General features: G+C 34.5%; 1 protein-coding gene across 1 annotated transcript; it reads left to right on the top strand.

Moving 5' to 3' along the window:
• Window positions 1-16,183: 16,183 nt before the first annotated feature.
• Window positions 16,184-25,832, top strand: LOC110801822 (uncharacterized). Its single transcript, XM_056832280.1, has 14 exons — window positions 16,184-17,521; window positions 17,623-17,730; window positions 17,820-17,983; window positions 18,064-18,274; window positions 18,429-18,666; window positions 18,766-18,913; window positions 19,009-19,319; window positions 21,661-23,057; window positions 23,508-23,618; window positions 23,715-23,878; window positions 23,973-24,183; window positions 24,360-24,597; window positions 24,796-24,943; window positions 25,060-25,832. The coding sequence occupies exons 1-14, from the start codon at window positions 16,216-16,218 to the stop codon at window positions 25,369-25,371; spliced, it is 5,067 nt and encodes a 1,688-aa protein (XP_056688258.1). The 5' UTR covers window positions 16,184-16,215; the 3' UTR covers window positions 25,372-25,832.
• Window positions 25,833-26,096: the final 264 nt, after the last annotated feature.

Below are 26,096 nucleotides of genomic sequence, written 5' to 3' on the forward strand. Positions count from 1 at the left end.
GGAGGTTGTTACGATTTTTGGGGAAAATATTTGTTTTTGATGAGCTTCTTTTTTCCCAATTCCAGAATAGATATTTTCCTGCAAAAAAAATAATAATTAAAAATTACAGGAAATCTTTAAGGAGCTAGGTTTTGAGGCAAATTTGGGAATGGAAGACAAATTTGTAGAGACAGAGAGGTTAAAGAAAAGGATAGAAAGAAGGGTGAAGATGGTAAGGTTGGTTCGCAATTGGTATGTAATTCGTACGAAAGAGTATTAACTAAACCTTTGTTTTGGGTAAGAGTATTAGGAAAATGTTGGCATTTACTATAATTCTTACGCAATGTGAGACCATGGTTCCTATTATTTCAGAAGAAGATTTGCTAAAGATATCATTTAGCTATGTATTTTCTTCAGTATAAATTATCCTGTGCATACTACATTTGACCTTGAGGGACTCTTGCATGTTGGATATCGTAGTCAATATCAACCAAAGCATCTGGTGCACCAACAACTAACCTTTACAGATTCTACTATTTTACATGAAATATCATGAAAAAGCTGAAGATATCCACCTAAGCGCAGGATTAAGTGGTGTACTTGTCCGTGATGCGATAGGATTAAGTGGGTTAATGCTTTCTTATTCTATACTTGCTACCATGATCAGGCTTCTCAGATGGAGATGTTACATAAGTTTAAAGCTGGGACATACCATGCCCTTATCGCCAAAGATCTTGCAGCATAATTTAGCAGTCCTTTAATTAATAAACGTTGAATACGCTTTATTTTTGTATCTCACTTTATAATCGTCAACTATAACAGATGTAGTTTCATTAGCTTATGTGCGGTATGAGCTCGAGTACGTGCTAAATTCTGGATTCTGTGGGAATAAGAACAGGCCAATTTTGATTGAGAACTACAAATCACAGCAACAAAATACATCTCCTGTCCTTATTTTTTATCGTGTTTGATTTAGGAGGCAAACATTTATAGTTTTGTTCGGTGGGCATCTGCGCGCGATAGCGCGCGGTCAGATCCTAGTCATATTAAGGTCGTTCAAATTATTGATGTCATTTGTATTATTCATTTTTGTGGTCTATTTATATCATTGATCAAAGGGAAACAACCACTCATATATGAGTGGTTTGACTAAGCGGTCCAAAATTACACTACAAAAAATTATACCATTAACGACGGGAGATTACCCGTCGTTAAAGGCCAATAATCGTTGATTAATTACGGGATTTCCTGTCGCGGACCCGTCATGAAAGGGAGTCGTCGTTAATGGAAAATCCCGTCGTTAACCCGTCGTAAAAGACATTTGCGACAGTTGTTCCCGTCTTTGTTGGTTGTTAGCCCCGTCGCAAAAGGATTTTGCGACGGGATTTTTGACCCGTCGTAATTAGCTTGTCGTTAAAGATACAAATTCTTGTAGTGTTACTGAGTTATCGATTGAAACTTGATAACCCTAGTATAGGGTTTGACTTTAGACTGTGTTTCTATACAATGGTTAGTGGTATTATAGGTATTAAAATATTTCATTAAGTGCATAACAAGGGTTATTAATTGTATTGAAACTTAAAATATCACACGAGTTTAAGTTATTGTATTGAAACTTAAAATATCACACGAGTTATTAATCAGAAGGGATTATCTCGGCCTGTATAAGAGAACCTTGATCTTATACAATAATTGGTACACGTATACAAAGTGAAACTCTTATAAAAACTATACAAACTTTTCTATAAGGCGGTCTTACACAAAAGACCACCTTAGTGTAATATAAGTTAAGCAATGGAACCAATTAGTTATGCACTTGAACTTATTAGTGAAGCATTGAAACCGATTAGTTAAGCAAGGTAATTAATTAGTTAAGCAATTGAATCAATTAATTAAGCAATGTAACCAATTAGTTAAGAAATGAAACAATTAGTTAAGCAACCAAAGTGGTCTTTCCGGTAAGACGGTCTTACACAAAAGTTGTCGTAAAAACTAAAGGAAAGTGGGGAATTTTCGGATTGCAATGTAAGAAGCCCATGTCAACAAACGTAATAAATAATAATGAATGAAAACTTTCTTAGATTTCGTAAGGCTTTAATTTATATAAGTACTGCACGACACACACTGTATTGTTGTATCATTAATAGATTGGTGATTAAAGTCACTATATATGTCACAAAATGTAACCCAAATTTCATGAAAACCACCCTTGCACGTAAATTTCAGTAATTTGATCACCCACAAAAACTCCCATGTATAGTTGTATCATATTATGATTTTGGGGTAATTTAGAAGGTGGATCATGGTGCACAGATAATTAGTGTATCTTAAAGAACACAAGTACATAAACTAAAAGCCTAAAAGAACATTACCTTTTGTAAAAAGAACATGAACATATTTATATTTATAATTTTAACAAGAAGTAAAATTATAACAAAAAAGTAAAATAATATATCACATGTTCTTTTGTCGCAAGGTTATATTGTTTTGTTTGTACACATATGTTCTTTAGGTACACCATGCTTATTGTGTACCAAAGTGGCGGTGCCAGGATTTTCTTGTTAAGGGTTCGGAATCTTCGAATGCATATAATAAAATTTTAATCCAAAATCCAAAACCTAAATTACAACTAATAATTCATGGGGCGCATGTTCTATTGCAATGACATTAAAAAAATTATAATTGAATTCAACGAGTTTTCATATTTTGAAAGCAATCTACATCATCATCCTTAACTAGAAAAAAAATAAATTTTTCTCAATAAATGTTATATACTAAACAATCATTCAAGAGTTGATCACCCGACCATCTTGTTCCGCATCTTATTCTTCACATAGATTTCAATGTAGCAATTACAGCTAAATATATAAAGTTCAAACCCTAACTTTCTAAATTGTAAAGCAACAAATAAATTACACTCTAAAGTCTAAACTAAATCTAAGTTATCTAAGAGAGTAACATTGAACATTCTATTCACGGATTCATCTATTGTTCAAAACTTGAAACAATTTTAATTCAAATTTTCAATTAAATAAATTTGTAAAAATTACAAAGCCACTTATTTTTTGCCAAAACCACTTCAGTGCCACTTATTTTTGTGTAATATAGCGCGCTTACTTACTTGATTTTTTTTTTCTTTTTTAAAAATCTGACATTTTTTTTTTTTAGCTAGTAAGAACTCATTTGAACCCACTGAACCTTACTTGCACCGGCACCACCACTGGTGTGCCATTATCCATAGTCCACTAATTGGGATAACTTCAATTTAATCTATATATTATACTAAAAGAGAGGAAATCAATGTGGTGATGACAAATGTCACTCATTGATTGGCCTCTCTTTTAGAAATAAAAAAATTATAAAAATTAAAACATTCTATAGTTATTTTGTTAACTTTCATCTCATAAGAATATTTGATTCTATTTTCCTTTAAAAAAAAAATCACTCTATACATGAGAAATATTGTGTAAATTATCTTTTCTATACTTTCATAACAAATATAACCAATTTAAAATCTTTTTATAAAAGGAAACATTACCATTGTATAGACATTTAGGCAACGATATAAAATCTCGATTTAGGTAGTACATCATATAAATAAAGAAATACGGAAACTCATTCGTTAAAATGTATACTAATTTATTTATAATATATTCAGTATCGATTAGAAAATTCTTATTTTAACACAATTAAATGACACATAAAAATATGATCAATTAGTACAAAAGATTTATTTATTTCATCAAAATAAACCAACACATACTTAATCATTCCTATAATAGTATATCAAGCTAGCTAAATAAGGTAAAACAAAATTGAATTGAAATATATAGCTAAGTCTAAAAAATAACTTAAATTTTTAAAATATATATTACCATTTTACTTACGCATGTACTATGTATCTACTAATGTTTTAATTTCTAGCACCATTAAAAATTCGTGAACTTTTATCTTACAAAAGTATGTACTCTTGATTTATTAATTTAATAATAATTTCCTAATTATATACTACGAACGTTTTATAGACAAATTTATCAAAAGTTGGTGGGAAAATTTGCACAAGGAAGTGTCACGTGTCACGCCTGGTGTTTGTTTTAGTATAATGTAATAAACATTATACTACGAATAATTAATCCATTATATGGAGTACGTAGTAGTATTTTTATAAAAATTTAAGAGTAGTCTATTGATTTGTACTTACATAATTAAAATACAAATAAATAAGAGAATCAACCAAGTCTGAATAAGATTATAAGAGTGTATAAAAAAATTACTATAGTACTCTATAATATTTAAACAACTAAATTCGATAAATATAACCGCCAATTATTTTACTATTTTAATGTAGTATATTTAGAAACTAATTTCAATAATTATCACCGTCGTTGATAGTAATTATGTAACTTTCTTAAACATGAGTAAAAACTTGCGTAATCTAATCTATCTACTACTCTATTGCGCAATAATTAATATAATTCATATATATTTTTTCTAAAATCTTCTAATTACTTATGGTAATAATCGATCATACTACGAACTACGTACTTATTTATTTATGTCAATAAATTTCTTAATTTAAATATATATATCTATATACTCCCTCTGTTTTAAATATTAGTCATCTTTTGACTTTTTCACCCGTTTCAACTCAATATTTAAACGTAAATATCTCCAAATACGTATGTTAAAAAAGTATAAAATTTTGATATTGTACTAACCAAACATTGAGAAGAACAAAATAAAATATCATATAAATATGTTTTGAAATACGTATTGGAAATAAATTAGAAGATTTTCTTCGATTGTGAATAGTTAAAAGATTACAGATATGACTAATATTCGAGAACGGAAGGAGTACTCCATATATTATAATAAAAGAGAAGTAAATCGACGTGGTGGTGAAAATGTCACTCTCTAATTTTCCTCTCTTATAACGTGAATAGCCGAATATCATGTTTTGTTTAGAAATTGTGTCATACTACGTATAATGGATGTGAATAATGTATAATGAACGTTTACCTTTGATCGTTTACTATTTGTAATCCAAAGAAATTTTTTTGCATGAAATTTATGATAACCGATTGACATAGAAAATCTTATTATAGTTGAACATGTACTATCAATTAAATTATTATAATACTATCAACTTTTTAAGAATTTGTGTCATATAATAATCAGGATATGCATAACAAACGATAACTCTTGATTTAATATATTTGACAAGGTTGTTTAAAATATTTTATAGGCCCGATGTTGACTAACAAAATGAGATCCCTAGCCACATACTTTTTCATGACGGGCCCTGACCTATACTTAATCTTAAATATCAAAAACAAAATTTGCCACATTCTCATTATCGTAATACTTTTATACGAAGCACGGATAATAATTTATCCGCTCATATTATTGAACTCTTAAGGGCATATTGATTATAATTAACTATTCGTAATCAATTATTTCCAAAATCATAAGACTTAGATGATTAACTTTACTTATTATTAATATGTTTGCAATAAAAAATATATTTTATATCTTAATGTAAATGATTGCAATGTCACATTAAAATTTTGTGCAAAATTAAATTTTTATATGTAAATGGTGCATCCCAATTGATGATGGCGCGAGTTTCAATTTTAGATTGGGCTGACAAAAAAGATAAACGTAGATGATTGCCTAATGTTGACCAATGCTGACTAACAAATAGAGATTTGTTGTTGGCAGACGGGTATAAGGATAACATGTACACACTTTACTGATGGGGCGAGTTTGAATTGATTTGACTTGGGAACACTCACCCAATCTTAATTATTTATGTCACTTTTAAATATATTTGTTTTATCAATATTATAGCTAATACAATCAATTAAAATACTTTGTAATAAACTAATGTCAATACATTTAAAGTTAGTTGGAAGAAAAAGTTGATTGTTTATCGAATATAGGGATGTCAGATTGTTAGTGGGACGAATCTTTTGGAAGATCCCCCCGTAGATCCTCTCCAAGTGGGCAGGGATGGAGGAGAATTTGGTGGGTGGTGGGGGGTAAAAATGTATACGGCGTGGTTGACGGGACAAAAATGAATTTTAAAATTGGACCCGCCTGCGTCTCTAATCTTTCATCTAATTGATTATGAATATATTAAATAAAATTTACTACTAACTTATATATTATATGTTTTTTTATTTACTCAATGTAATTACTCTAATTAGACAAACAAATTGTCAAATAATCTAGAATAGAGTTGTAAAATTCAAAACTCCTTTACCAAAGTTTAGTCTAGGTGTGGGTTTGAGGCGGGTGTAGATACACGCGAGGGGGGTGATGAAGAGGGGATGAATTTTATTTTAATTTGTACCTCTCGAGACGGGGATTGAGAGGGGTGGGTATCGTTCCATCGTGGATGGAAAATAATGGGTATGAGAACTTTAGGGGGGCACGAGTGTGCAGGCCCCGCTTCTCCTAAAAGTCATCTTTAACTTAGTAAAATAAATGGTGTAGGTAGTTGTTAAGAGATCAGGTAATGAAGTTGATTGGGATATTTTGTGAGTATTAAGTGCGCATTACTATCGAAGTAAAGAGTGATGAGATAACTTATGATTGACACAAGTGGTGAATGAGAATGAAAATAATTTTATCTATGTACTCTAATTTGTTTTAGTTGGTTTGATAAATGAGCAATGACAAACTTATCAGTAACTAATTTTAATTTGCAAAATATATATAATCTCTATTTTGTTATAATTTTCTAACAGATTTCATACAAATTTATGTATAGATTATAAAAATCGTGCATCGCACGGGTACTATACTAGTTACATTCTCAAAAGTAGTACGAAGTATTAGTTATTGTTTGAGTAACTTCAATATACATTCTCAAAAGTTAAAATACTCCGAACCAATTTTATTATACTACTCGCACTTACGTTTAATGATTTTTCTCCTCTTTTTTCCGGTGCCTTCCTTAATGCATCTTTCTATTACTTCCTCCGTCTTTTAATACTCGCAACGTTTGAACTTTTGCCACTATTTATATAATCTACTTTGACTATTCGTAGTGTTTTTTATATAAGATAAAACATAGTCATGTGGGATCTTGTTAGATTCGTCTCAATGTGTATTTTCAAAATATCAACTTTTTATAATTTTTGCATAAAGAGAATTTAAGATATAAATGATCAAAGTTGTGCATCGGCTCGTGAAACTAACAAACGTTGCGAGTATTAAAAGACGGAGGAAGTACTATATACTAAAAGAGACACCATGAATTACACGTGTCATTTCCTGGTGCGATTTTTTCCCGCCAAAATATTTTTTTATTTTTTTACTTTAAAATAAATAAATTACATTATGTTTTTTTAGGAAATTAAGATAAAAATATATTTTAATTACCATAGATATGTACCGCATAATATATTATTGGAGGAAAGCTAAATCAATATTGTTTTTTCCTTTATGATATAATTTTATATATGTATTATTATAACTTTTTAATTTGATAAGAAATATAAAAAGTATTGATAAATGAACTTCTAATGTTAGTGTACTATTAATAAAACAATACATGGTAACTGGTAAGTAAGAATGTTAATTAAAATAATAATACATGGTAAGTAGACTAACATATAAGCTTATTTATCAAGATTTTACTCAATTCAAAATAGGTTGAATTTGAGTAACTCGGTTATGCTCGGGTCTTTTCGAAAATTAGTCTTGAGTCATTCGGGTTTGGTTAACATTGTTAGATCGTTCTACATACAAGTAAATGACAGAATTAGAGATTAAGATCAGGAAAAATTAAGTTGTTATTGTATTAATTATAGTCAGCAAGTACAAGATATATATATATACACACACATAGAAGGAGATAGTCTAGAACCTTCTATAGGTTGTTGCATCAGCTAACAAAAAATAAAAGAGTTTGTTACAATAATGCCATGTTGGCAAGGCTGACTCAGCAGTTAGTTGCTGAAGCATAGCATACAACTTAGACTAATATTCCAACAGCCCCCCTCAAGATGGAAGGGGATGAGAATCATGCACACCCATCTTGGAAAAAAGAAGATGGAATTGACTAGATGCCAATGGCTTTGTAAACACATCAGCTAGCTGTTCCTGTGTAGGCAAATAGGAGAGTTGTAGCAGCCCTTCTAATACTTTGTCACGAGTAAAGTGACAATCAATCTCAATGTGTTTTGTTCTTTCATGAAACACTGGATTCTTGGCTATATGTAAAGCTGGTTGGTTATCACAATTGAGAGTAATTGGCTTGAGATCAGAAAGTCCCATGTCTGTGAGCAAATTGACTATCCAAGTTACTTCTGAAGCAGCAGCAGCCATGGCTCTATACTCAGCTTCTGCTGAACTTTTGGAGGTTGTGTTTTGTTTCTTGGACTTCCAAGATATAGGTGACCCTCCTAATAGCAATATATATCCTGTTACAGATCTTCTAGAATCAGGGCAAGCTGCCCAGTCAGAATCTGAAAAAGCTTGTAGAGAAATGTTAACTGTAGCCTTTAGCAGTATGCCTTGACCCTCAGTGTGAGCAAGATACCTCAAAGTATGATGCAAAGCTGTAACATGAGGTTGTCTTGGGTCTTGTAAGAACTGGCTAAGATATTGAACTGCATAAGACAGATCAGGTCTGGTATGTGTGAGAAAGTTAAGTTTTCCAACAATAGACCTGTATTGTTCTGTATCTGCATAAGAGTCACCATCAGTTTTAGATAATTTAAGATTCAGAGGTAGGGGAGTGATGGTTCTTTAGGAGACATCAAAACCACATCCAGTAAGGAGCTCCTTAGTAAACTTCCTTTGAGTGATAATTATCCCATCTGCAGTATATCCCACCTCAATTCCAAGAAAATAATTTAGATATCCCAAATCCTTTATGCTAAACTCTTTGTGAAGATTTGCTTTGAGCTCATCAAGTTTAGCAATGTTGGCCCCAGTCAAGATGATGTCATCCACATATACAACAACTATGTTGATATCTGTATCTGTCCTATGAATGAACAGACTGTAATCATATTTTGATTGCACAAAACCTTGAGATTCCAGTACAATTAAGAGTTTCTCATGCCACTGTCTAGATGCTTGTTTCAGGCCATAGATAGACTTGATTAACCTGTACACTTTGTTGTTAGGGTTGGGTACCCCTTCTAGCATCTGCATATAAACTTCTTCTTTGAGATCACCATACAGAAATGCATTGTTCACATCCAGTTGAAAAAGAGGCCAATGTTTGCTTGCTGCCACTGCAATTAAACACCTGATTGTACTCATTTTAACTACAGGACTGAAAGTTTCCTCATAATCAATCCCATATTTTTGATTGAAACCCTTGGCTACTAATCTTGCTTTGCATCTTTCTAGAGCCCCACTGGATTTAAGGTTCACTTTGAAGACCCATTTGCACCCAATTGCCTTTTTCCCTTTAGGTAATTCTACCAATTCCCAGGTTAAATTCTGGTCTAGAGCTTCCAATTCTTTCTGCATTGCTTCAACCCAAATTTGATGTTTTGCTGCTTCCTGATAGGAGTGTGGTTCTGAAATGTCACAAGCTTGAGACAGAAAAGCTTGAAAATCTTCAGGAAAGGTAACATAAGCTACCAGGTTGCACCAGTGACTTGCAACACATTTGGAAGCAGAATGGCATACATAATCTTCTAAATAATTGGGTGGTTTGTGAGTTCTAGAAGACTGTCTAGTGGGGTTTGTTCTGATGATTGGATAAGGAAGACTTGCAGTATCTGAAGAACTAGATGTAGTTGAATAGCTATGATCAGTAGTGTTTTCAGAAGAACTTAATGGATTTGTTTGATCAACTAAGGTGGTGTCATGAGAGGAATTTGGTGAGTTTGTGTGTTGAGAAGGTGTTTGAGTGGTAGTGGATGTAGGTGAGGAGTTTGGTGAGGATGTATGTGAGGGAAATATTTTTTCTGGTGTTGAGAAATCTGGTTCATCAAATGTGTTTGGGGAAGCAAAGGCTGGTAAAAAGATAGCATTAGTGTAGTTAGAAACTGGTGTATTGGTTTTATGATAAAGGTGAAATGGGAAGTGTTTCTCATGAAATGCTATGTCTCTTGAAACAAAGAATCTGTTTGTGTCAATTTCTAAGACCCTATAGCCTTTCTGGGATGCAGAGTATCCCATAAGAACACAAGGAGTAGCTCTGCTATCCAATTTAGTTCTTCCAACTTTTGTAGCAGAAACATAACAAAGACAACCAAATGTTCTGAGATGAGTAAGATCAGGTTGTTTTGCATACAATCTGTAAAAAGGTGAATCCAATCCAATGGATTTTAGTGGCATCCTGTTAATCAAATATGTTGCACACATCACACACTCTCCCCAGAACCTAGCAGGAACCTTTGATTGAAAATACAATGCCCTTGCTGTCTCTAAAAGGTGTTTATGTTTCCTTTCTACCACCCCATTCTGCTGGGGGGTGTCACTACAACTAGTTTGATTCAATATACCAAGTGTCACACACAGCTTTCTGAAAGCTCCTTCACATAATTCCTTTGCATTGTCTGATCTTACACATTTAACAGTCACACCAAACTGAGTTTTCACCATATTCAAGAAATCAGTTAACACAGAAACACAATCTTTCTTATTCCTCAACATGTGGATCCAAGTGAATCTACTGTAATCATCAACAATGGTCAAAAACTGATTACAACCAGTAGAGGTTTTCACAGAATGTGGACCCCAAACATCAATGTGTATTAGCTCAAATGGACAAGTTGTCTTAATGCTACTATGTGGAAAGCTAAGCCTGGTTTGTTTTGCAATGGGACATACTTGACAAATTGTGTCCTGAATACAAGAGTTGACTTCACAACTAGGTTTAATCAACTTAAGTTGACTAAAAGGGATATGACCTAGTCTTAAGTGCCATAGTTTGGCATTATTGACAGCAGTAGAACAGGCTGTGTTGCACTCATGTGGCTGCATTGTAGATGTAGCTGCTATATTGTATTCTCCAACATTGTACAGATCAAAACTCACATCACCAAGAGGAATCAATTTCCCTTTCCGACAGCAAATAAAGCACTTGTCATGAGTAAAATGCAGCTCACAATTCAAATCTTTGCATATCTTGTGGACAGAGATTAGATTATATTTGAAGTCAGGCACATGCAGCACATTGTGAAGTGTAATACCTTCATTTAAAACTACTGAACCAACATGTTTCACAGGTATTTTACTGCCATCAGGTATGGTTATATATGTAGATTGATTATCAACCCTTTTATATGTAGAAAACTGACTCAAATCATGACAGAAATGATCGGAAGCACCACTGTCAAGCAACCACTTAGAATTAGTATGAGATATTAAACAGATATTACCTGCCATTAAGGCCAAGTTAGGTTGATGACTAGAGCCAAAACTTTGCTGTTGCTTGCTCAAAAGATTCATCAGCTGATTATACAGCTCCACTGAGATATTAGTATTTGCTTCAGTTCTTGGATTGTTGGATGTGTCAGCATCAACATCTCCAGTAGTTGACATTGCTGCTGTCTTGTTTTTGAAATGCTTAAAACCTGGTGGATAGCCATTGATGTTGAAGAATCTCTCAATACTGTGTCCAGGAATTTGACAATGTGTACAGAAATACTGAGAGTTGCTCCTATTAGAATTGTTAGCTTTATGAAATTGTTGAGAACCAGTTGCTTGAGATTTGAAACTTCTGTTGTTCCAATGATCACCATCAAATCTTCTTTTCTCAGCTGCAAACGCAACAGGCTCTGTAGGATAGACAGTTTTAGAGATCTCTTGATGCCTTTCTTCTTGAGCAAAGAGTCTGTATGCTTCAGGCACCTTAGGTAGAACTGGAACCATTAACACATTTCCCCTAATTGTGGCAAACTGGTCTGTTAACTTCATCATAAACTGCATCACCATTTTCTCTTGCTGCCTTTGAAAGAACTTCTTAGTAACATTGCAGGTACAATTGTTACAAGTACTGTAAGGCATAGGATGAGCTTCTTCAATTGCATCCCAGATTGACTTGATTTCAGTAAAAAACTCAGAAACTGATTTTTCTCCTTGATTTAGCTCAGCTAGTTTCTGTTCTAAAGAGTAGACCTGTGCCATAGAAGCAAAACCAAATCTCTCTTCAAGATCACACCAAACTTCTCTGGCAAACTTCAAAAACATTACACTCTTAGCAATTATTTCACTCAGATTCCCTAGGATCAGAGAACACACCAAATCATTGCACCTTTCCCATGCTCTATACTCAACAGTTCCAACAGCAGGTTTGCTGATACTTCCATCAACAAAACCTATTTTGTTTTTTAGCTGACAATGCCAGCAGCATCGATCTCTTCCATCCTGTGAAACCTTCACCATCAAACTTGAAAGAAACAAGTTGCACAGAATTTGCATCAGAAGGATGGATGTAATACAAGCTAGCAGGATCCTGATTAGGAGGCAAATTCACATTTCTCCTAGAATATTCGAAGTGTTCATCATTAATCGCCATTATCAATTTTCAATCAGTAGAAATCAAACAAACTGAAGTTCAATCACTCAAACTGTAGTTAAATTCTTCATAACAATTAGCAGATTTCGATCAGAAACAGTAAAATGCAAGGTTCAATTGAACTTTTAGAGAGAATTTTGTGTGAGAATTTGCGGAATTTCGGAAAAGATGAGTCAGGTTTCTTGAACCTGCTCTGATACCATGACAAAATTAGAGATTAAGATCAGGAAAAATTAAGTTGTTATTGTATTAATTATAATCAGCAAGTACAAGATATATATATACATAGAAGGAGATAGTCTAGAACCTTCTATAGGTTGTTGCATCAGCTAACAAACAATAAAAGAGTTTGTTACAATAATGCCATGTTGGCAAGGCTGACTCAGCAGTTAGTTGCTGAAGCATAGCATACAACTTAGACTAATATTCCAACAGTAAACGACTATAATTTTTAACTTTGTATAGTAATATGCAAATTTAGTTAATTTAAATATATTTTTTACAAACTTTGAATTTATACTTTTTTATATATCCTTTTTACTTTCATGTTTTCCTAATATCACAAGTCTTTTAGTTACTATTAAAATAATAAATTGTTTTAGTAGTAGGCGTGCGTTGCACGGGCCCTAAACTAGTTTAGTATAAAATAATACGAAGTAAATTATATTTTGGAACAATATTTATAGTACGAGGTATATTGTATTTGCGAAAATGATAAAGGTCGCAACATGCGACCTTTAAGACGTGTCACAATGATGACATGGCATGTTTACGTGTCATGATTTAAATTGGAAACTGAAATATTTAACTTATAATATGTACAAAAAAGGTGAGAAAATCTTAATATTCTAATTTGTTTCCTTTTTTATATCGACTACCTTATTTACATATTTTCATAGTAAAAATATTGCATTGGTAGTAAAAATATTCTGATGACACATAGCTTACGTGGCGCCTATATGTACCAATTAAACTGTGACACATAAGATTGCGACAACTAAATGTTGTCGCAACTTGCGACCTTTATCATTACCCTTGTATTTGATACATACGGAATACTTCATATGCTCAATTGGCCAATTGGGAGTATTATATTTAGTAGAACAAGTCAATTTACACTTTGCTGAAAGTCCTTGGGCTCGTGTAATGGCCTAAATCACCATGAAACGGGTCTAAAAAGACCAATTTCTCATAATCAAACCTGAAACTCAAGGCACACTCAATAACGCATATTAGTACTAAAAACGGCTCCTAAGAGCTCATTTGACGCATAAGAGTACTAAGGGACGGGGGTAAAACTCTATATAAAACACACATATCACTGGCCGATCATGCGTGCAAGGAAAAGGGAATGGCAGGGCCGGTAAATAATGAATGAATTTAAGGGTGTGGAGGTAATTTCACTATACTTAAGGGAACTTGAGAAGGCACTCCTTGCTTTTTAAAGGGGTAGGATTGGTGTACAAGGTTTTTAAGACATATTTCATCGGTCAACTAGATGACCATAAGATTAACTGGCAACAAAAAGAAACTTAAATGGATAAAGTATATTGCACCTTCTCTAATGTTTACTTTACTATCCATTGCTGGTTCTGTTTGACAGTTTTCTCTGGAGCTACCAATTACCACCACTGAGTTCTTAGCGACTCAGAAACCTTAGTGTCGTAATGGCCGCCTCAAGGTTGGGTTTTTCAGCCCTCCTAACTCAACAAATCGTTATGTTGGAATCTGATACATTGGAAGTTGTATGGGTTGCCAACAGGAACAACCCAATTAGCGGCTCTTCTGGGGTCCTGAAAATATCTGAAGATGGAAATCTTCAACTTTCAGACAGACAAAACATGATCTTTTGGTCATCAAATGTTTCTCGTCAGGTAAACAGTTCAGTTGCTCAGCTTCTAGAATCTAGACAGCGGTAGCCTGGTTTTGCTCTCAAGTCTCAAGTGCTAGTGGGATGAGCATCTGGCAGAGTTTTGAGCATCTCACGAATTCGTTGTTGTTACAGGCGACGATCTCAATTGACAAAGTTACTATGTATGAGAACTCAATACTTCAATCTTGGAAAAGTAATTCAGATCCATCAAATGGACGCCTTAGGATTGGAATTAGTCCTCGCACCCTTCTTGAATTTGTCACTTGGGATAGTGATAAACTTTGTTGGCGGTCTGGCCCTTGGAATTGTAAACAATCTGTAGTTGTTTAAGGGGGTTCGAGCCCAAGATTATAGATGAGTGGAGAAAAAACAATTGGTCTGGCTGGTGTGTTCGAAGAACGCTTTTGCAATGTAGAAATACGAATGTGCCAGATTGTGGTGATTTGTTATTAGCAGATGATCAAGATGATTGCAGGAGGAACTGCTTGGGAAATTGTTCATGTTTAGCATATCCATATCCTAAGGGTATTGAGTGCATGGTGTGGAATGGAAGACTAATTGACCTGCAACAGTTCTCTGCTGACGGTGCTGATCTTTTCATTCGTTTGACTTATTCAGTACTAGGTAATCACTTTGATTGACTCTTTTCTGCTTTTCAGATAATTATGCAATATGTTTACTCTGTCTTTGATGTTCTTTCTTTCTTGGTCCCATATTATATGATATTTTACTAACATCATTATTAGCCAATTAGATTTCATAAGTTTTTAAAGTGATTCAACTTCAAAAAGGAGTAATTTGGAAAAGAATGTCAGAAATAATATAGTATAGTTTATTTAAGACCTGTATAATGTTTGGGGTGATGATAAAGGTCGCAAGTTGCGACAACATTTAGTTGTCGCAATCTTACGTGTTGCAGTTTAATTGGTACACATAGGCGCCACGTAGGCTATGCGTCATCAGAATATTTTTACTATCAATTCAATATTTTTAGTATAAAAATATATAAATAAGGTAATCAATGTAAAGAAGGAAACAAATTAGAATATTAAGATTTTCCTACCTTTTTTTGAAAGGTATATAATAGATTATATAAGTTAAATATTTTAATTTCGAATTTAAATCATGACAAATAAGCATGCCATGTCATCATTGTGACACGGCTTAAAGGTCGCATGTTGCGACCTTTATCATTTTCGTAATGTTTGATAATCAAAACATATCACTATTATCTTATTACGGTACCGTTGGTTTTACTCGTGACTAGTAGTGGGTGGTTAGATGTGTGTGCATCACAATTACGGTGATTATGAAGAAGAGAGATGGTGTGGTATTGAATTGATTATAGGAGCAACAAGCCAACAACATGTTTATGATTAGAAGGAGATCAAAATATTGATAAAATGGAGAATATTCGACGTTCAGTACTTGTACGTAATACTTTTGGCCATTGTACTAGTCTGAGTTGCAATTGGTCCAGATTAAGAAGCACTTGCTTTTATTAATACACTTCGTAATAGTATATACTACCTCCGTTTCATAAAGTTCTTTACGCTTTGGAAAATGTGTCCAAAGTATAAAAATTTTGACCGTAAATTCTCACCATTATATATATCAAAACGTTACATGTAAGATCTTGTTAGATTGGTCTCGTGATGTATTTTCAAAATATCAAATTTTTATAATTTTTTCACATACGAAAATGAAAATATTAGTAGTTAAATATTGCATTGGAGTCCGTGCAAATAGTAACTGTAAAGATCTTTTTGAAACGGAGGTAGTATTATTTATATGGTTGACAAAGTATTAGTTGAATACTCTAAACATAATTCATTGATCATGTAGTTGGCCATTTGAAAAACTGACCATGAGCAAAAGATCTCTAATGGAAATTTCTCCAATGTTTTTTGTACTATTCATTTGTTGTCTTAGTTTAAAATTTGTCTCAGCAACTACCAATATTACCGCCACTAAATTCCTTAAAGATCCAGGAACCTTACTGTCTAGTAATTCCATTTTTAAGATTGGGTTTTTCAGCCCCACTAACTCAACAAACCGCTATGTTGGAATATGGTATAATATTGAGAAATCTGTTACAATGGAAATTGTATGGGTAGCCAACAGGAACAACCCCATTAAAGATTCTTCTGGTGTGCTGAAAATATCCGAGGATGGGAATCTTCAACTCTCAAATGGACAAAACATTATCATTTGGTCGTCAAATGTGTCTCATCAGGCAAACAGCTCATCTGTTGCTCAGCTTAAAGACACTGGGAATCTTGTTTTGATTTCAAGTGTCAGTGGGATGATCACCTGGCAGAGTTTCGAGCATCTCACAAATTCGTTGTTGCCACACACTAGGATCTCAATTGACAAGGATAGTATGAAAGAGAATTCAATTCAACTACGATCTTGGAAGAGCGCTTCAGACCCGTCAAATGGACGGTTTACAAGTGGGATTATTCCTCAAACACTTCCTGAAATTGGCACTTGGAATGGTGATAAACTTTATTGGCGATCCGGGCCATGGAACGGCAATCTATTTCTTGGAATGCCTAATTTGAGCGCAGAGGCTTCCTTTGGATTTCGTATCATAAAGAATGACCTCGAAGACACACTTGAGGTATTATTCTCTGTGTCAGATGAATCATTACTTATCTACTTTGTTTTGAATAGTGATGGAAATGTGGTCTTGAAAAATTGGGATAATGATATCCAGAAGTGGAAAATTTGGGGGCAATCCTTTACATCTGAGTGTGCTTTTTACGGCAAGTGTGGTCCTTATGGAAGTTGTGACCCAAAGGGTTTACCAGTATGTAGCTGCTTAAAGGGGTTTGAACCAAACAGATTTAATGAGTGGAGTCATGGAAATTGGACTAGTGGTTGTGTACGAAGAACACCTTTGCAATGCGGAAAAAATACAGGAGGCAAAGTAGACAGGTTTCTGATGCTTAAGGGTATAAAAGTTCCAGACTATGCTGAATTCGTATTAGCAAATGATCAAGATGATTGTAGGAGAAAGTGCTTGGATATTTGTTCTTGTTTGGCTTATGCTTATCCTAAGGGTATCGGGTGCATGATCTGGAATAAAAGCCTAATTGATTTGCAACAATTGTCTCATGATGGTTCTGAATTTTCTCATCTTTTTATTCGTTTGGCTCATTCAGAACTAGGTCATCACTTTAATCAATTTTCTCCTTTTCTGATGGTACTTTGTGGTTGAAATTTAAATGAATATTTGGTGGATGCCAATGTAAATTTTCGAATTTTGCAGAAGAAACCAGAAATTTGATATTAATTATTTCAGTCATAGTGATCATGGTGACAGCCACTTTTTCTGTTTTCGGGTACTATCTATGGAGGTGGATGTGTCAACGGCATGGTGATTTTTTCTTTACTCTTGCCGGTCTCGCGGTTAGTCTGCTAAGTTTTTTTGCTTGCAACGTTGACATGTTGTAATTGCTGTGGCAGATAAGAAATCCTCAACCAAGGAGACAAAATCTATTGCTTCCCGAGTAGATCCAGTTGAATTTAAAGATTTGGCATTGTTAAAATTTAACCAATTAGAAGTTGCAACCAACAACTTTTCCAACATCAACAAGCTCGGAGAAGGTGGATTTGGTCCAGTATACAAGGTTAATGGTTTCTATTGGAACATAATTTTTTGTCAGCATACAAAAAGGATATTAAGCTGAATGAGGTTATTTCTTTTTAGGGAAAGCTGGAAGATGGGCAAGATATAGCGGTGAAAAGACTTTCAAGATCATCTGGACAAGGCCTTCAAGAATTCATGACTGAAGTGTTAGTGATTTCAAAACTTCAACACAATAATCTTGTCAAATTATTGGGTTGTTGTGTAGAAGGAGAAGAGAAATTACTAGTTTATGAATATATGCCGAATAGGAGTCTGGATGCAGTTCTCTTTGGTACGTTCCAAAATCTATGTATTGAATTTCCTTGATTCATCTTATTAACTTATTGTATAGATCCAATTGTTTAGTTGTATGTAATTACAACATTGAACATCTATGAAATTTTGTAGTGTCTTGTTCTTGTGCTTACTGACATACTGTTATCCAGATCCAAATCATCGAAAACAGTTAGACTGGAGGACGCGTTTCAGTATTATCAATGGGATATGTCGAGGCCTTCTTTATCTTCATAGGGACTCTAGATTGAAGATTATACACAGAGATCTCAAAGCAAGCAACATTTTGCTTGATGAAGAGCTCAATCCAAAGATATCAGACTTTGGAACGGCAAGGATATTTGGGACAAAGCAAGATCAAGCTAACACTGTACGTGTAGTTGGCACCTAGTAAGCGTTCTGACATTTTAACCTCATGATATCCAAAAATCTGGATCAATCATTTATCTTAAACTGAGTGAGATTTATGGATTTCTGACTTATTTGCAGTGGCTACATGTCTCCTGAGTATGCTATGGAAGGTTGTTTTTCTGAGAAATCGGATGTATTTAGTCTGGGAGTGCTACTATTGGAGATTGTCAGTGGAAGAAGAAACAGCAGCTTTCTGGAAAATGAATCTCTGAGCCTCTTAACTTATGTATGTCACATTTACTGAATCAATTTCCCCTGTAGCCCTGTAGGAATTTTAAAGATGTCTTAGCTAGTGACTAACACATTTGCTTTAATGTTTAGGCATGGAAATTATGGAACGAGAACATTATGCTTTCCTTGATCGATCCAACAATTTCTTATCAATCTTTTCAAGGTGAGATTCTGAAGTGCATACAGTTGGGGTTATTGTGCGTGCAAGAATTTCCAGAAGATAGACCATCCATTTCGGCGTTGATTTCCATGCTTGATGTCCATGACATTACTGATCTTCCTCGTCCAAAGCAACCTGGCTTCACTCTAAGGCAAGTTAATTCTACTGACGAGTCCCCCCAAATTGGTGGAGAACATTGTACGGTGAACCATCTTTCTTTGACTGTTGTAAGTGGTCGATAGTGTGTGCTTCCCGCAGAGAGTATTTATATTTTCTGGTTTACTGTGCTGTGACAAACTTACAGTTTGTAAAATAGCATGTGTGCATGAAAAAGTCTCCTTTGGGAAGGATGCAGTGAAATCATCTAATGGAACTTACTCTGTCTGAAAACTGGTAATGTTAACATCTTACTAATTGAAGAGGCATAATTATTTAGCATAGCGATTTATTACTCTGATGAACTGTGAAAAAGACTCGAAGCTTATGTAAAACTGTGATTTATATCGTGTTTTTTTTCTTGGAAAGAAGAAGATTATACATACGTATTTAAAGATTATAGTCACGATTTGAAGCATTTGGTGCTGTTTCTTACCGTCATACGTATTTGTTTGCACTAGTTCTTGTTAACTTTTTTGTGCCTCCAAAAGACAACTTGTGTGTTGATATGTTTAATTAGTTAGTTGCTGTCATGAGAATCTGAGTTATTCTACTTTTAGTTGACTTGTGATTGAAAGGCACACCTGCTGGTATTACTCGAACTTAAGACTCTGCTGAGAAAATTCATACTTGGACTGAGTTGGATGATCTTAGACCATAGATGTGAATAATAAAAGTTTTGGATATAATTAGAATAGAAGAGATGGTGAATGTATGGAAAGCACAAAGTCTAGTGGGAGTAGTTTATGCATAATAAATAAAATTATTGTCAAACTTTGTCAAAAAGGCCAAATATATGTGTTCCATATCTTATTTTTTTATGAAATGGAGGGTTGGTTAAAGTAAGGGCTTGGTCAAAGAGGAAGTCACGATATGGTCACTTATTCATTTTATTTGGTAAAATCTGCACTCTCATTTTAGAGCATAGATTTATTCAATTGGACTTAAAAGTTAAAAGTTAACATAATTGTTCTTATATTATGTCATGGGTTTTAGAGGCAGACGTATGCTTTGTTCTCTTCACCTTATTCTTATTGCTTACGTAGTATTACATACTCTTTTTAAAATTCGACCAGATAAGAAAAATTCAAATCTACCACACCAGACCAGAACAGAAAAAATCAGACAAGATGTGACTAGAAAAAGCATAACACACTCACAAAAAACATTCAGACCATACCAGACAAGGAAGAATCAAACCAGACCGAAGACTAGACAAAGGAGACAACACCAGGTGATAAAACCTATAGTGTTGAGTAGTTGGCGGTCTCTACTTTTTTTTTTGGTAAGAAGATTGACCTTACTAGACCGAAACCTCAAGCTACACAGGCTAGGCTCTAGGGAATGGGGGAAGGATATGGAAACCCAACCCCAAAGAACTGCAACCGGCAGGGATGAAATCTATGATCTCAAGGCCCATAAAGTGAAATCTCAACCAAATACACCAAGTACTACATGGTAGAAATGAGGGTGGTGTCTACGTGGGTGTCAGTATAGGAGGCTGGAATGTTGGATAGCATTCTAGTATGGTGGTTATTGTGTATGGAGACGAGAAGGAATATTAGAAGAAGACGCGATAACAAGGTCTTATAAGTGATGACTGCAAATTTTTTCAATTTAAAGTTATGTGCAATCTCTTTTATATTAACTACCCAAAATGTCCAATCCCTAAATGATAATTTCCAGTCCCAACTTCACCCTTCTGTAAACACAAAAAAAAAAAATTGAGAGTAGGGATTGTTCATTTCTAAATGCAACTAACACCAATAATTTTGATTATATTATTTGTTGATCTGCCTTTTATGGCGCACGTTTAGTAAGCAGACATTGACAAGGGGTTTGTGAGGGAGAAAAGGGCATTTTAGGGCATATTTTTTCTCACTTAGGATAGCATTGTATTAATGAGTATAGGAACTACTTAACTAAAGGGTGTTCTCTATCTAATTTTTCTGAAGTATTAAATATTGGCTTAAAAAGTTTTTAAACATGACTCTAGTCACCACATTGTGAATTTTCTATGAAATACAACTTCAATATAAAAGAGGTATTGTATAGAGTAATTAAACCACATGTTTAGTCGCCTCAAATCACATAAAAGTTTGTCGATGATATTTCTCTCTTAAAATATGCTAAAAGTAGCTAGGGGATATAAAAAATCATGAGAAAACTGCATATCTGCAAATAGAACTTTCGGACACAGCTGATAGTCATGCTACTATTATTTAATTTTGTTTACTTCTTCAACTGAAATAGTCATGGGAGACCTCCCTAAAATAGTGTATACAATTCGTTTATAATGAGGAGGAATTTTTGAATTTCTGCACTTCTACCATAGTTTACTAGTCCAAGTTGCAACTTGTTCCAGATTAAGAAACAAAGTATACATATTTTAATGCATATATGTATAAGTTATATGGTTGACAAATTATAGTTTATGCATATAGGTCTATTGTTCAATGTCCATTTTTATGCATATTGAATATCATTGACATATTTGGTTGCCTATGTAATTGGGCGTTTAGCAAACTGACCGTAACCAAAAATACACAAATGGAAACTTCTCTTTTGTTTATTCTACTGTTCCTCTGCTGTGTTTGTTTGAAATTTATCTGTGCAGCTTCCAATATTTCAACCACTGAATTCCTTAGCGACTCGGAAACCTTAGTGTCTAGTAATGGCCGTTTCAAGATTGGGTTTTTCAGCCCCACTAACTCGACACATCGATATGCTGGCATCTGGTATAATATTGAGGATTCTGATACGAAAGAAGTTGTATGGGTAGCTAACAGGAACACCCCAATTAATGACTCTTTTGGGGTGCTGAAAATATCTGAAGATGGTAATCTTCAACTGTCAGATGGACAAAACATGACCGTTTGGTCATCAAATATATCTCAGCAAGCAAACAGTACTTCAGTCGCTCAACTTCTTGACACAGGGAACCTGGTTTTGCTTTCAAGTGCTAGTAAGATGATCATGTGGCAGAGTTTTGAGCACCTCCCGGATTCCTTATTGCCACAGACGAACATCATATTAAACCTCTTGACTGCCAATCGTTCGGATGAGAACCCGATACTGCGATCTTGGAAGAGCGCTTCAGACCCATCAAATGGACGTTTTAGGACTGGATTGATTCCTTTCCCAATTACTGAATTTGTCACCCGCAATGATGATAAAACTTATTGGCGATCTGGCCCATGGAACGGTAGCAGATTTCTAGGAGTGCCTTATATATCTGCGGAGGTATTCCGTATCATATTTAATGGCCGTGATGACACACTTGACTTCTCTTATTTTGTTGCAAATGAATCATTGCTGGAGTACTTTGATTTGAATTATGATGGAAATATTGTTCTAAAATACTGGGATGATGGTGGGCGTAAGTGGGAAATTGGTTGGCAATCCATTGAATCTGATTGTGATGTCTATGGTAAGTGTGGTCCTTTTGGACGTTGTAACCCAAAGGATTCACCAATTTGTAGTTGCTTGCATGGGTTTGAGCCAAAGAGCATTGAGGAATGGAGCGAAGGCAACTGGACTAATGGGTGTGTCCGAAGGACACAATTGCTATGTGGCCTTACCGGAAGAAGATCAGATGGATTTTTGAGGCTACAGCATATGAAATTGCCACATTATATTACTTTTGAATCAGCCAATAATCAAGATGATTGCAGAAGGAAGTGCTTGGAAACTTGTTCGTGTTTGGCTTATGCGTATCCTTTAGGAATCGAATGCATGATATGGGATGAAAACCTTATGGACATACAAGTATTCTCTGCCGATGGTGCTGATCTATTCATTCGTTTGGCTCATTCAGAACTAGGTGAACACTGAAACGACCACCCCTCCTGTATTTATAATTTTGCCATATTTATGCTTTCCACATCATTCTTGTCTCAAGTCCATATTACATGTCTATTTTCTAACAACATTATTTGTGACTTTTATTTCATGAAACTTTTTAAGCGATTCAACTTCCAGATCATCATGTCTATCGTACAACTGAACACATATGTATGACAGGGCAGTGAGTGTTGTACACATGCCTCATCCGCCTGCCTGTTTAGTACATGCAGGTGGCGCGGGTGCAATGAATGTTTTGCATTTTTAATGGATATGTCAATTGTTGAAGGTGTTTAAAAATACATAATACTTCGTACATATTAGTGTGAAAGAATAAAAGAACTGATTCAATTTTCAAGTGGATATTGAGGAAGAGGAAGCATTATTATGTTGACTGAGATTTAATGGATGCTGATTTCGGTTCTTGTAGATGATCCAAGCAATAGGAATACTAAAATAATTGCAATTATAGCAGCTGTTTCTGCAACTGCGTTTGTTGTCTTGATGTATTGTCTATGGAAGTTGGTCAGGCAAAGATATGGTGCGTGACCTTATACTCTTTTCCTTTTCCCATTTTCTTAGGCTGCAAAAATATCTAGAACTTTGACATGTAACTGTTCACTTATTGCCGCGACAGGTAAGAAAATCACAAACATGGAAACAAGAAGTGTTGATTTTGAAGTGGATCAAGCTGAATTCAAAGATTTACCATTGTTTGAATTTAAAGAATTGGAAGTTGCAACGGGCAACTTCTCAGAGATGAACAAGCTTGGCCGAGGTGGTTTTGGTCCGGTGTACAAGGTAAGGTATTAAGAGTGTATGTTTACGGGAGCAAAATTCTTTTAAGTATACAGAAAAAAGAAATAAGTCTGAATGTGTGGTTATTTCTTCTTAGGGGAAATTGGAAAATGGGCAAGTGATAGCCGTTAAAAGACTTTCAAGGGCATCTGGACAAGGCCTACAAGAATTTATGAACGAGGTTCTTCTGATTTCAAAACTTCAACACAAAAATCTTGTCAAACTTTTGGGTTGCTGTGTAGAAAGAGAAGAGAAACTATTGGTATATGAATACATGCCAAATAAGAGTTTAGATGCTCTTCTCTTTGGTATGTTATATTCTGTGCATTCTACTATATACTTCGTACAATATTTCATAGCACATTCATCGGTTTATTTAAGCATCTAATAACTGCATATGATAACATCGGTTTATTTGAGCATTATTAGAATACCTATAACATGGGTACATGCTATGTTCTTCTATACGTATATTGTTGAACAGATTCGCATCAACGAAAACAGTTGGACTGGAAGAAGCGCTTCAATATTTTTAATGGGATATGTCGAGGCCTCCTTTATCTTCACAGAGATTCTAGATTGAAGATCATTCATAGAGATCTTAAAGCCAGCAATATTTTGCTGGATGAAGAGTTCAATCCAAAGATATCTGACTTTGGAATGGCAAGGATATTTGAGAACAATCAAGATCAAGCCAATACCTTAAGAGTTGTTGGGACCTAGTAAGCATCTCAACATTTTATCCTTACAATTCGTCTTTTATTGGTCTGGATCATATATCTTAAATGAGGTAGTTTATTCCAAAAAAAATCTGAAACTCCAATTACAGAAAATAAAATGTGCCACAACTTTCCCATTCCTAGACTAAAAATTCCCTTGACACAAGATGCATTATTGATGAAGTTTTAACTTGTTTCCAGTGGCTACATGTCTCCGGAATATGCTATGGAAGGCCGATTTTCAGAGAAATCAGATGTGTTTAGTTTGGGAGTGCTGCTACTTGAGATAGTCAGTGGCAGAAAAAATAGTAGCTTTCTGAATGATGAATCTTTGAGCCTCTTAACTTATGTATGTTACATTATAAGGGATTACATATTTCCATTTGAAATTTCTAGCCCTTTTTTCTGTTTGTCAAGTCCTGGTAAATATCTTAGTTGCTAACACATTTGCTTTGATGGCTTTAGGCATGGAAGTTGTGGACCGAGAATGATACACTTTCAATGATTGATCCAACAATTCTTTATCCTTGTTTTAATGGTGAGATTTTGAAGTGCATTCAGTTGGGGTTATTATGCGTTCAAGAATATCCCGAAGATAGGCCAACCATTTCGACATTGATTTCGATGCTTGATGTTAATGATGTTATGGATCTCCCACATCCAACAGAACCTGGATTTACTCATAGAAAACTTCCTTCATCTGATGAAATCCTTCAAAGTAGCCAAGAACATGGCTCTATAAACAATGTCTCTCTGACTGAATTCAGTGGTCGATAGTATATTGTGTCATTGTGTATGTTCCTCTAAGAGGATTTACATGCGTACTTTCTTGTTAAGTGTGTTGTGGATTTACACGTTATTATGTATTTACGTCTACAAACGTGGTGTGATGAAATCGCGATCAGAATCCTCCAATGGAGATGGCCGACTCTTGGCTGGAAATTGCTGGATGTTAACATGCTACTAATTTGGAAGATGTCTAGTGCGGCCACTAGCCTGTGTAAGTGCTCAAACTCTTGTTATTAATATGTCTTAATCTAATGAATTGTAACTGATATTTGACATGGTCACATACTCATAGACAATGGGCCAGATCGGGTTGGATTTTATGAACTCCATACCCGACCCGCCTATATTCGGATTTGGATTTTTAGAGTTAGATTCGGATTGTATTTATCGGATTCTTGATTTATTATAGTTTAATATCAATACATGGAATTTAATATGCTTCACTATTACATGTATGACTACATATATCAAGTTTATTTTCTTTTAATACTCGGGAGAACATGTTAGTGATTCAATTGGCTGCATATAATGTTGTTACTACGCAATATACTCTGTAATAATCTACTTCCTCCGTTCTTTTTTGAACGACACAATTATGGTTTTGAGATTGACATTCCTATACTTAGAAATGAAGCAGCTAAGCTATTATTCAGCGGTTCATCAAATGATGTTGAAGTGGTTTTGAGAAAGGGTTTCGAGGTCAAATGGATGAT

This window comes from Spinacia oleracea, chromosome 6 (assembly GCF_020520425.1).
Source record: "Spinacia oleracea cultivar Varoflay chromosome 6, BTI_SOV_V1, whole genome shotgun sequence".
NCBI lineage: Eukaryota > Viridiplantae > Streptophyta > Magnoliopsida > Caryophyllales > Amaranthaceae > Spinacia > Spinacia oleracea.

Bases quoted from the DNA above. Each gene is read 5' to 3' on its own strand.
- LOC110801822 (XM_056832280.1), top strand. From the start codon at position 16,216: ATGAGCAAAAGATCTCTAATGGAAATTTCTCCAATGTTTTTTGTACTA. The intron at 17,731-17,819 runs GTGATTTTTTCT...TTGCTGTGGCAG, and splicing joins GTGGATGTGTCAACGGCATG to ATAAGAAATCCTCAACCAAG. The intron at 24,184-24,359 runs GTATGTTATATT...ATTGTTGAACAG, and splicing joins TTTAGATGCTCTTCTCTTTG to ATTCGCATCAACGAAAACAG.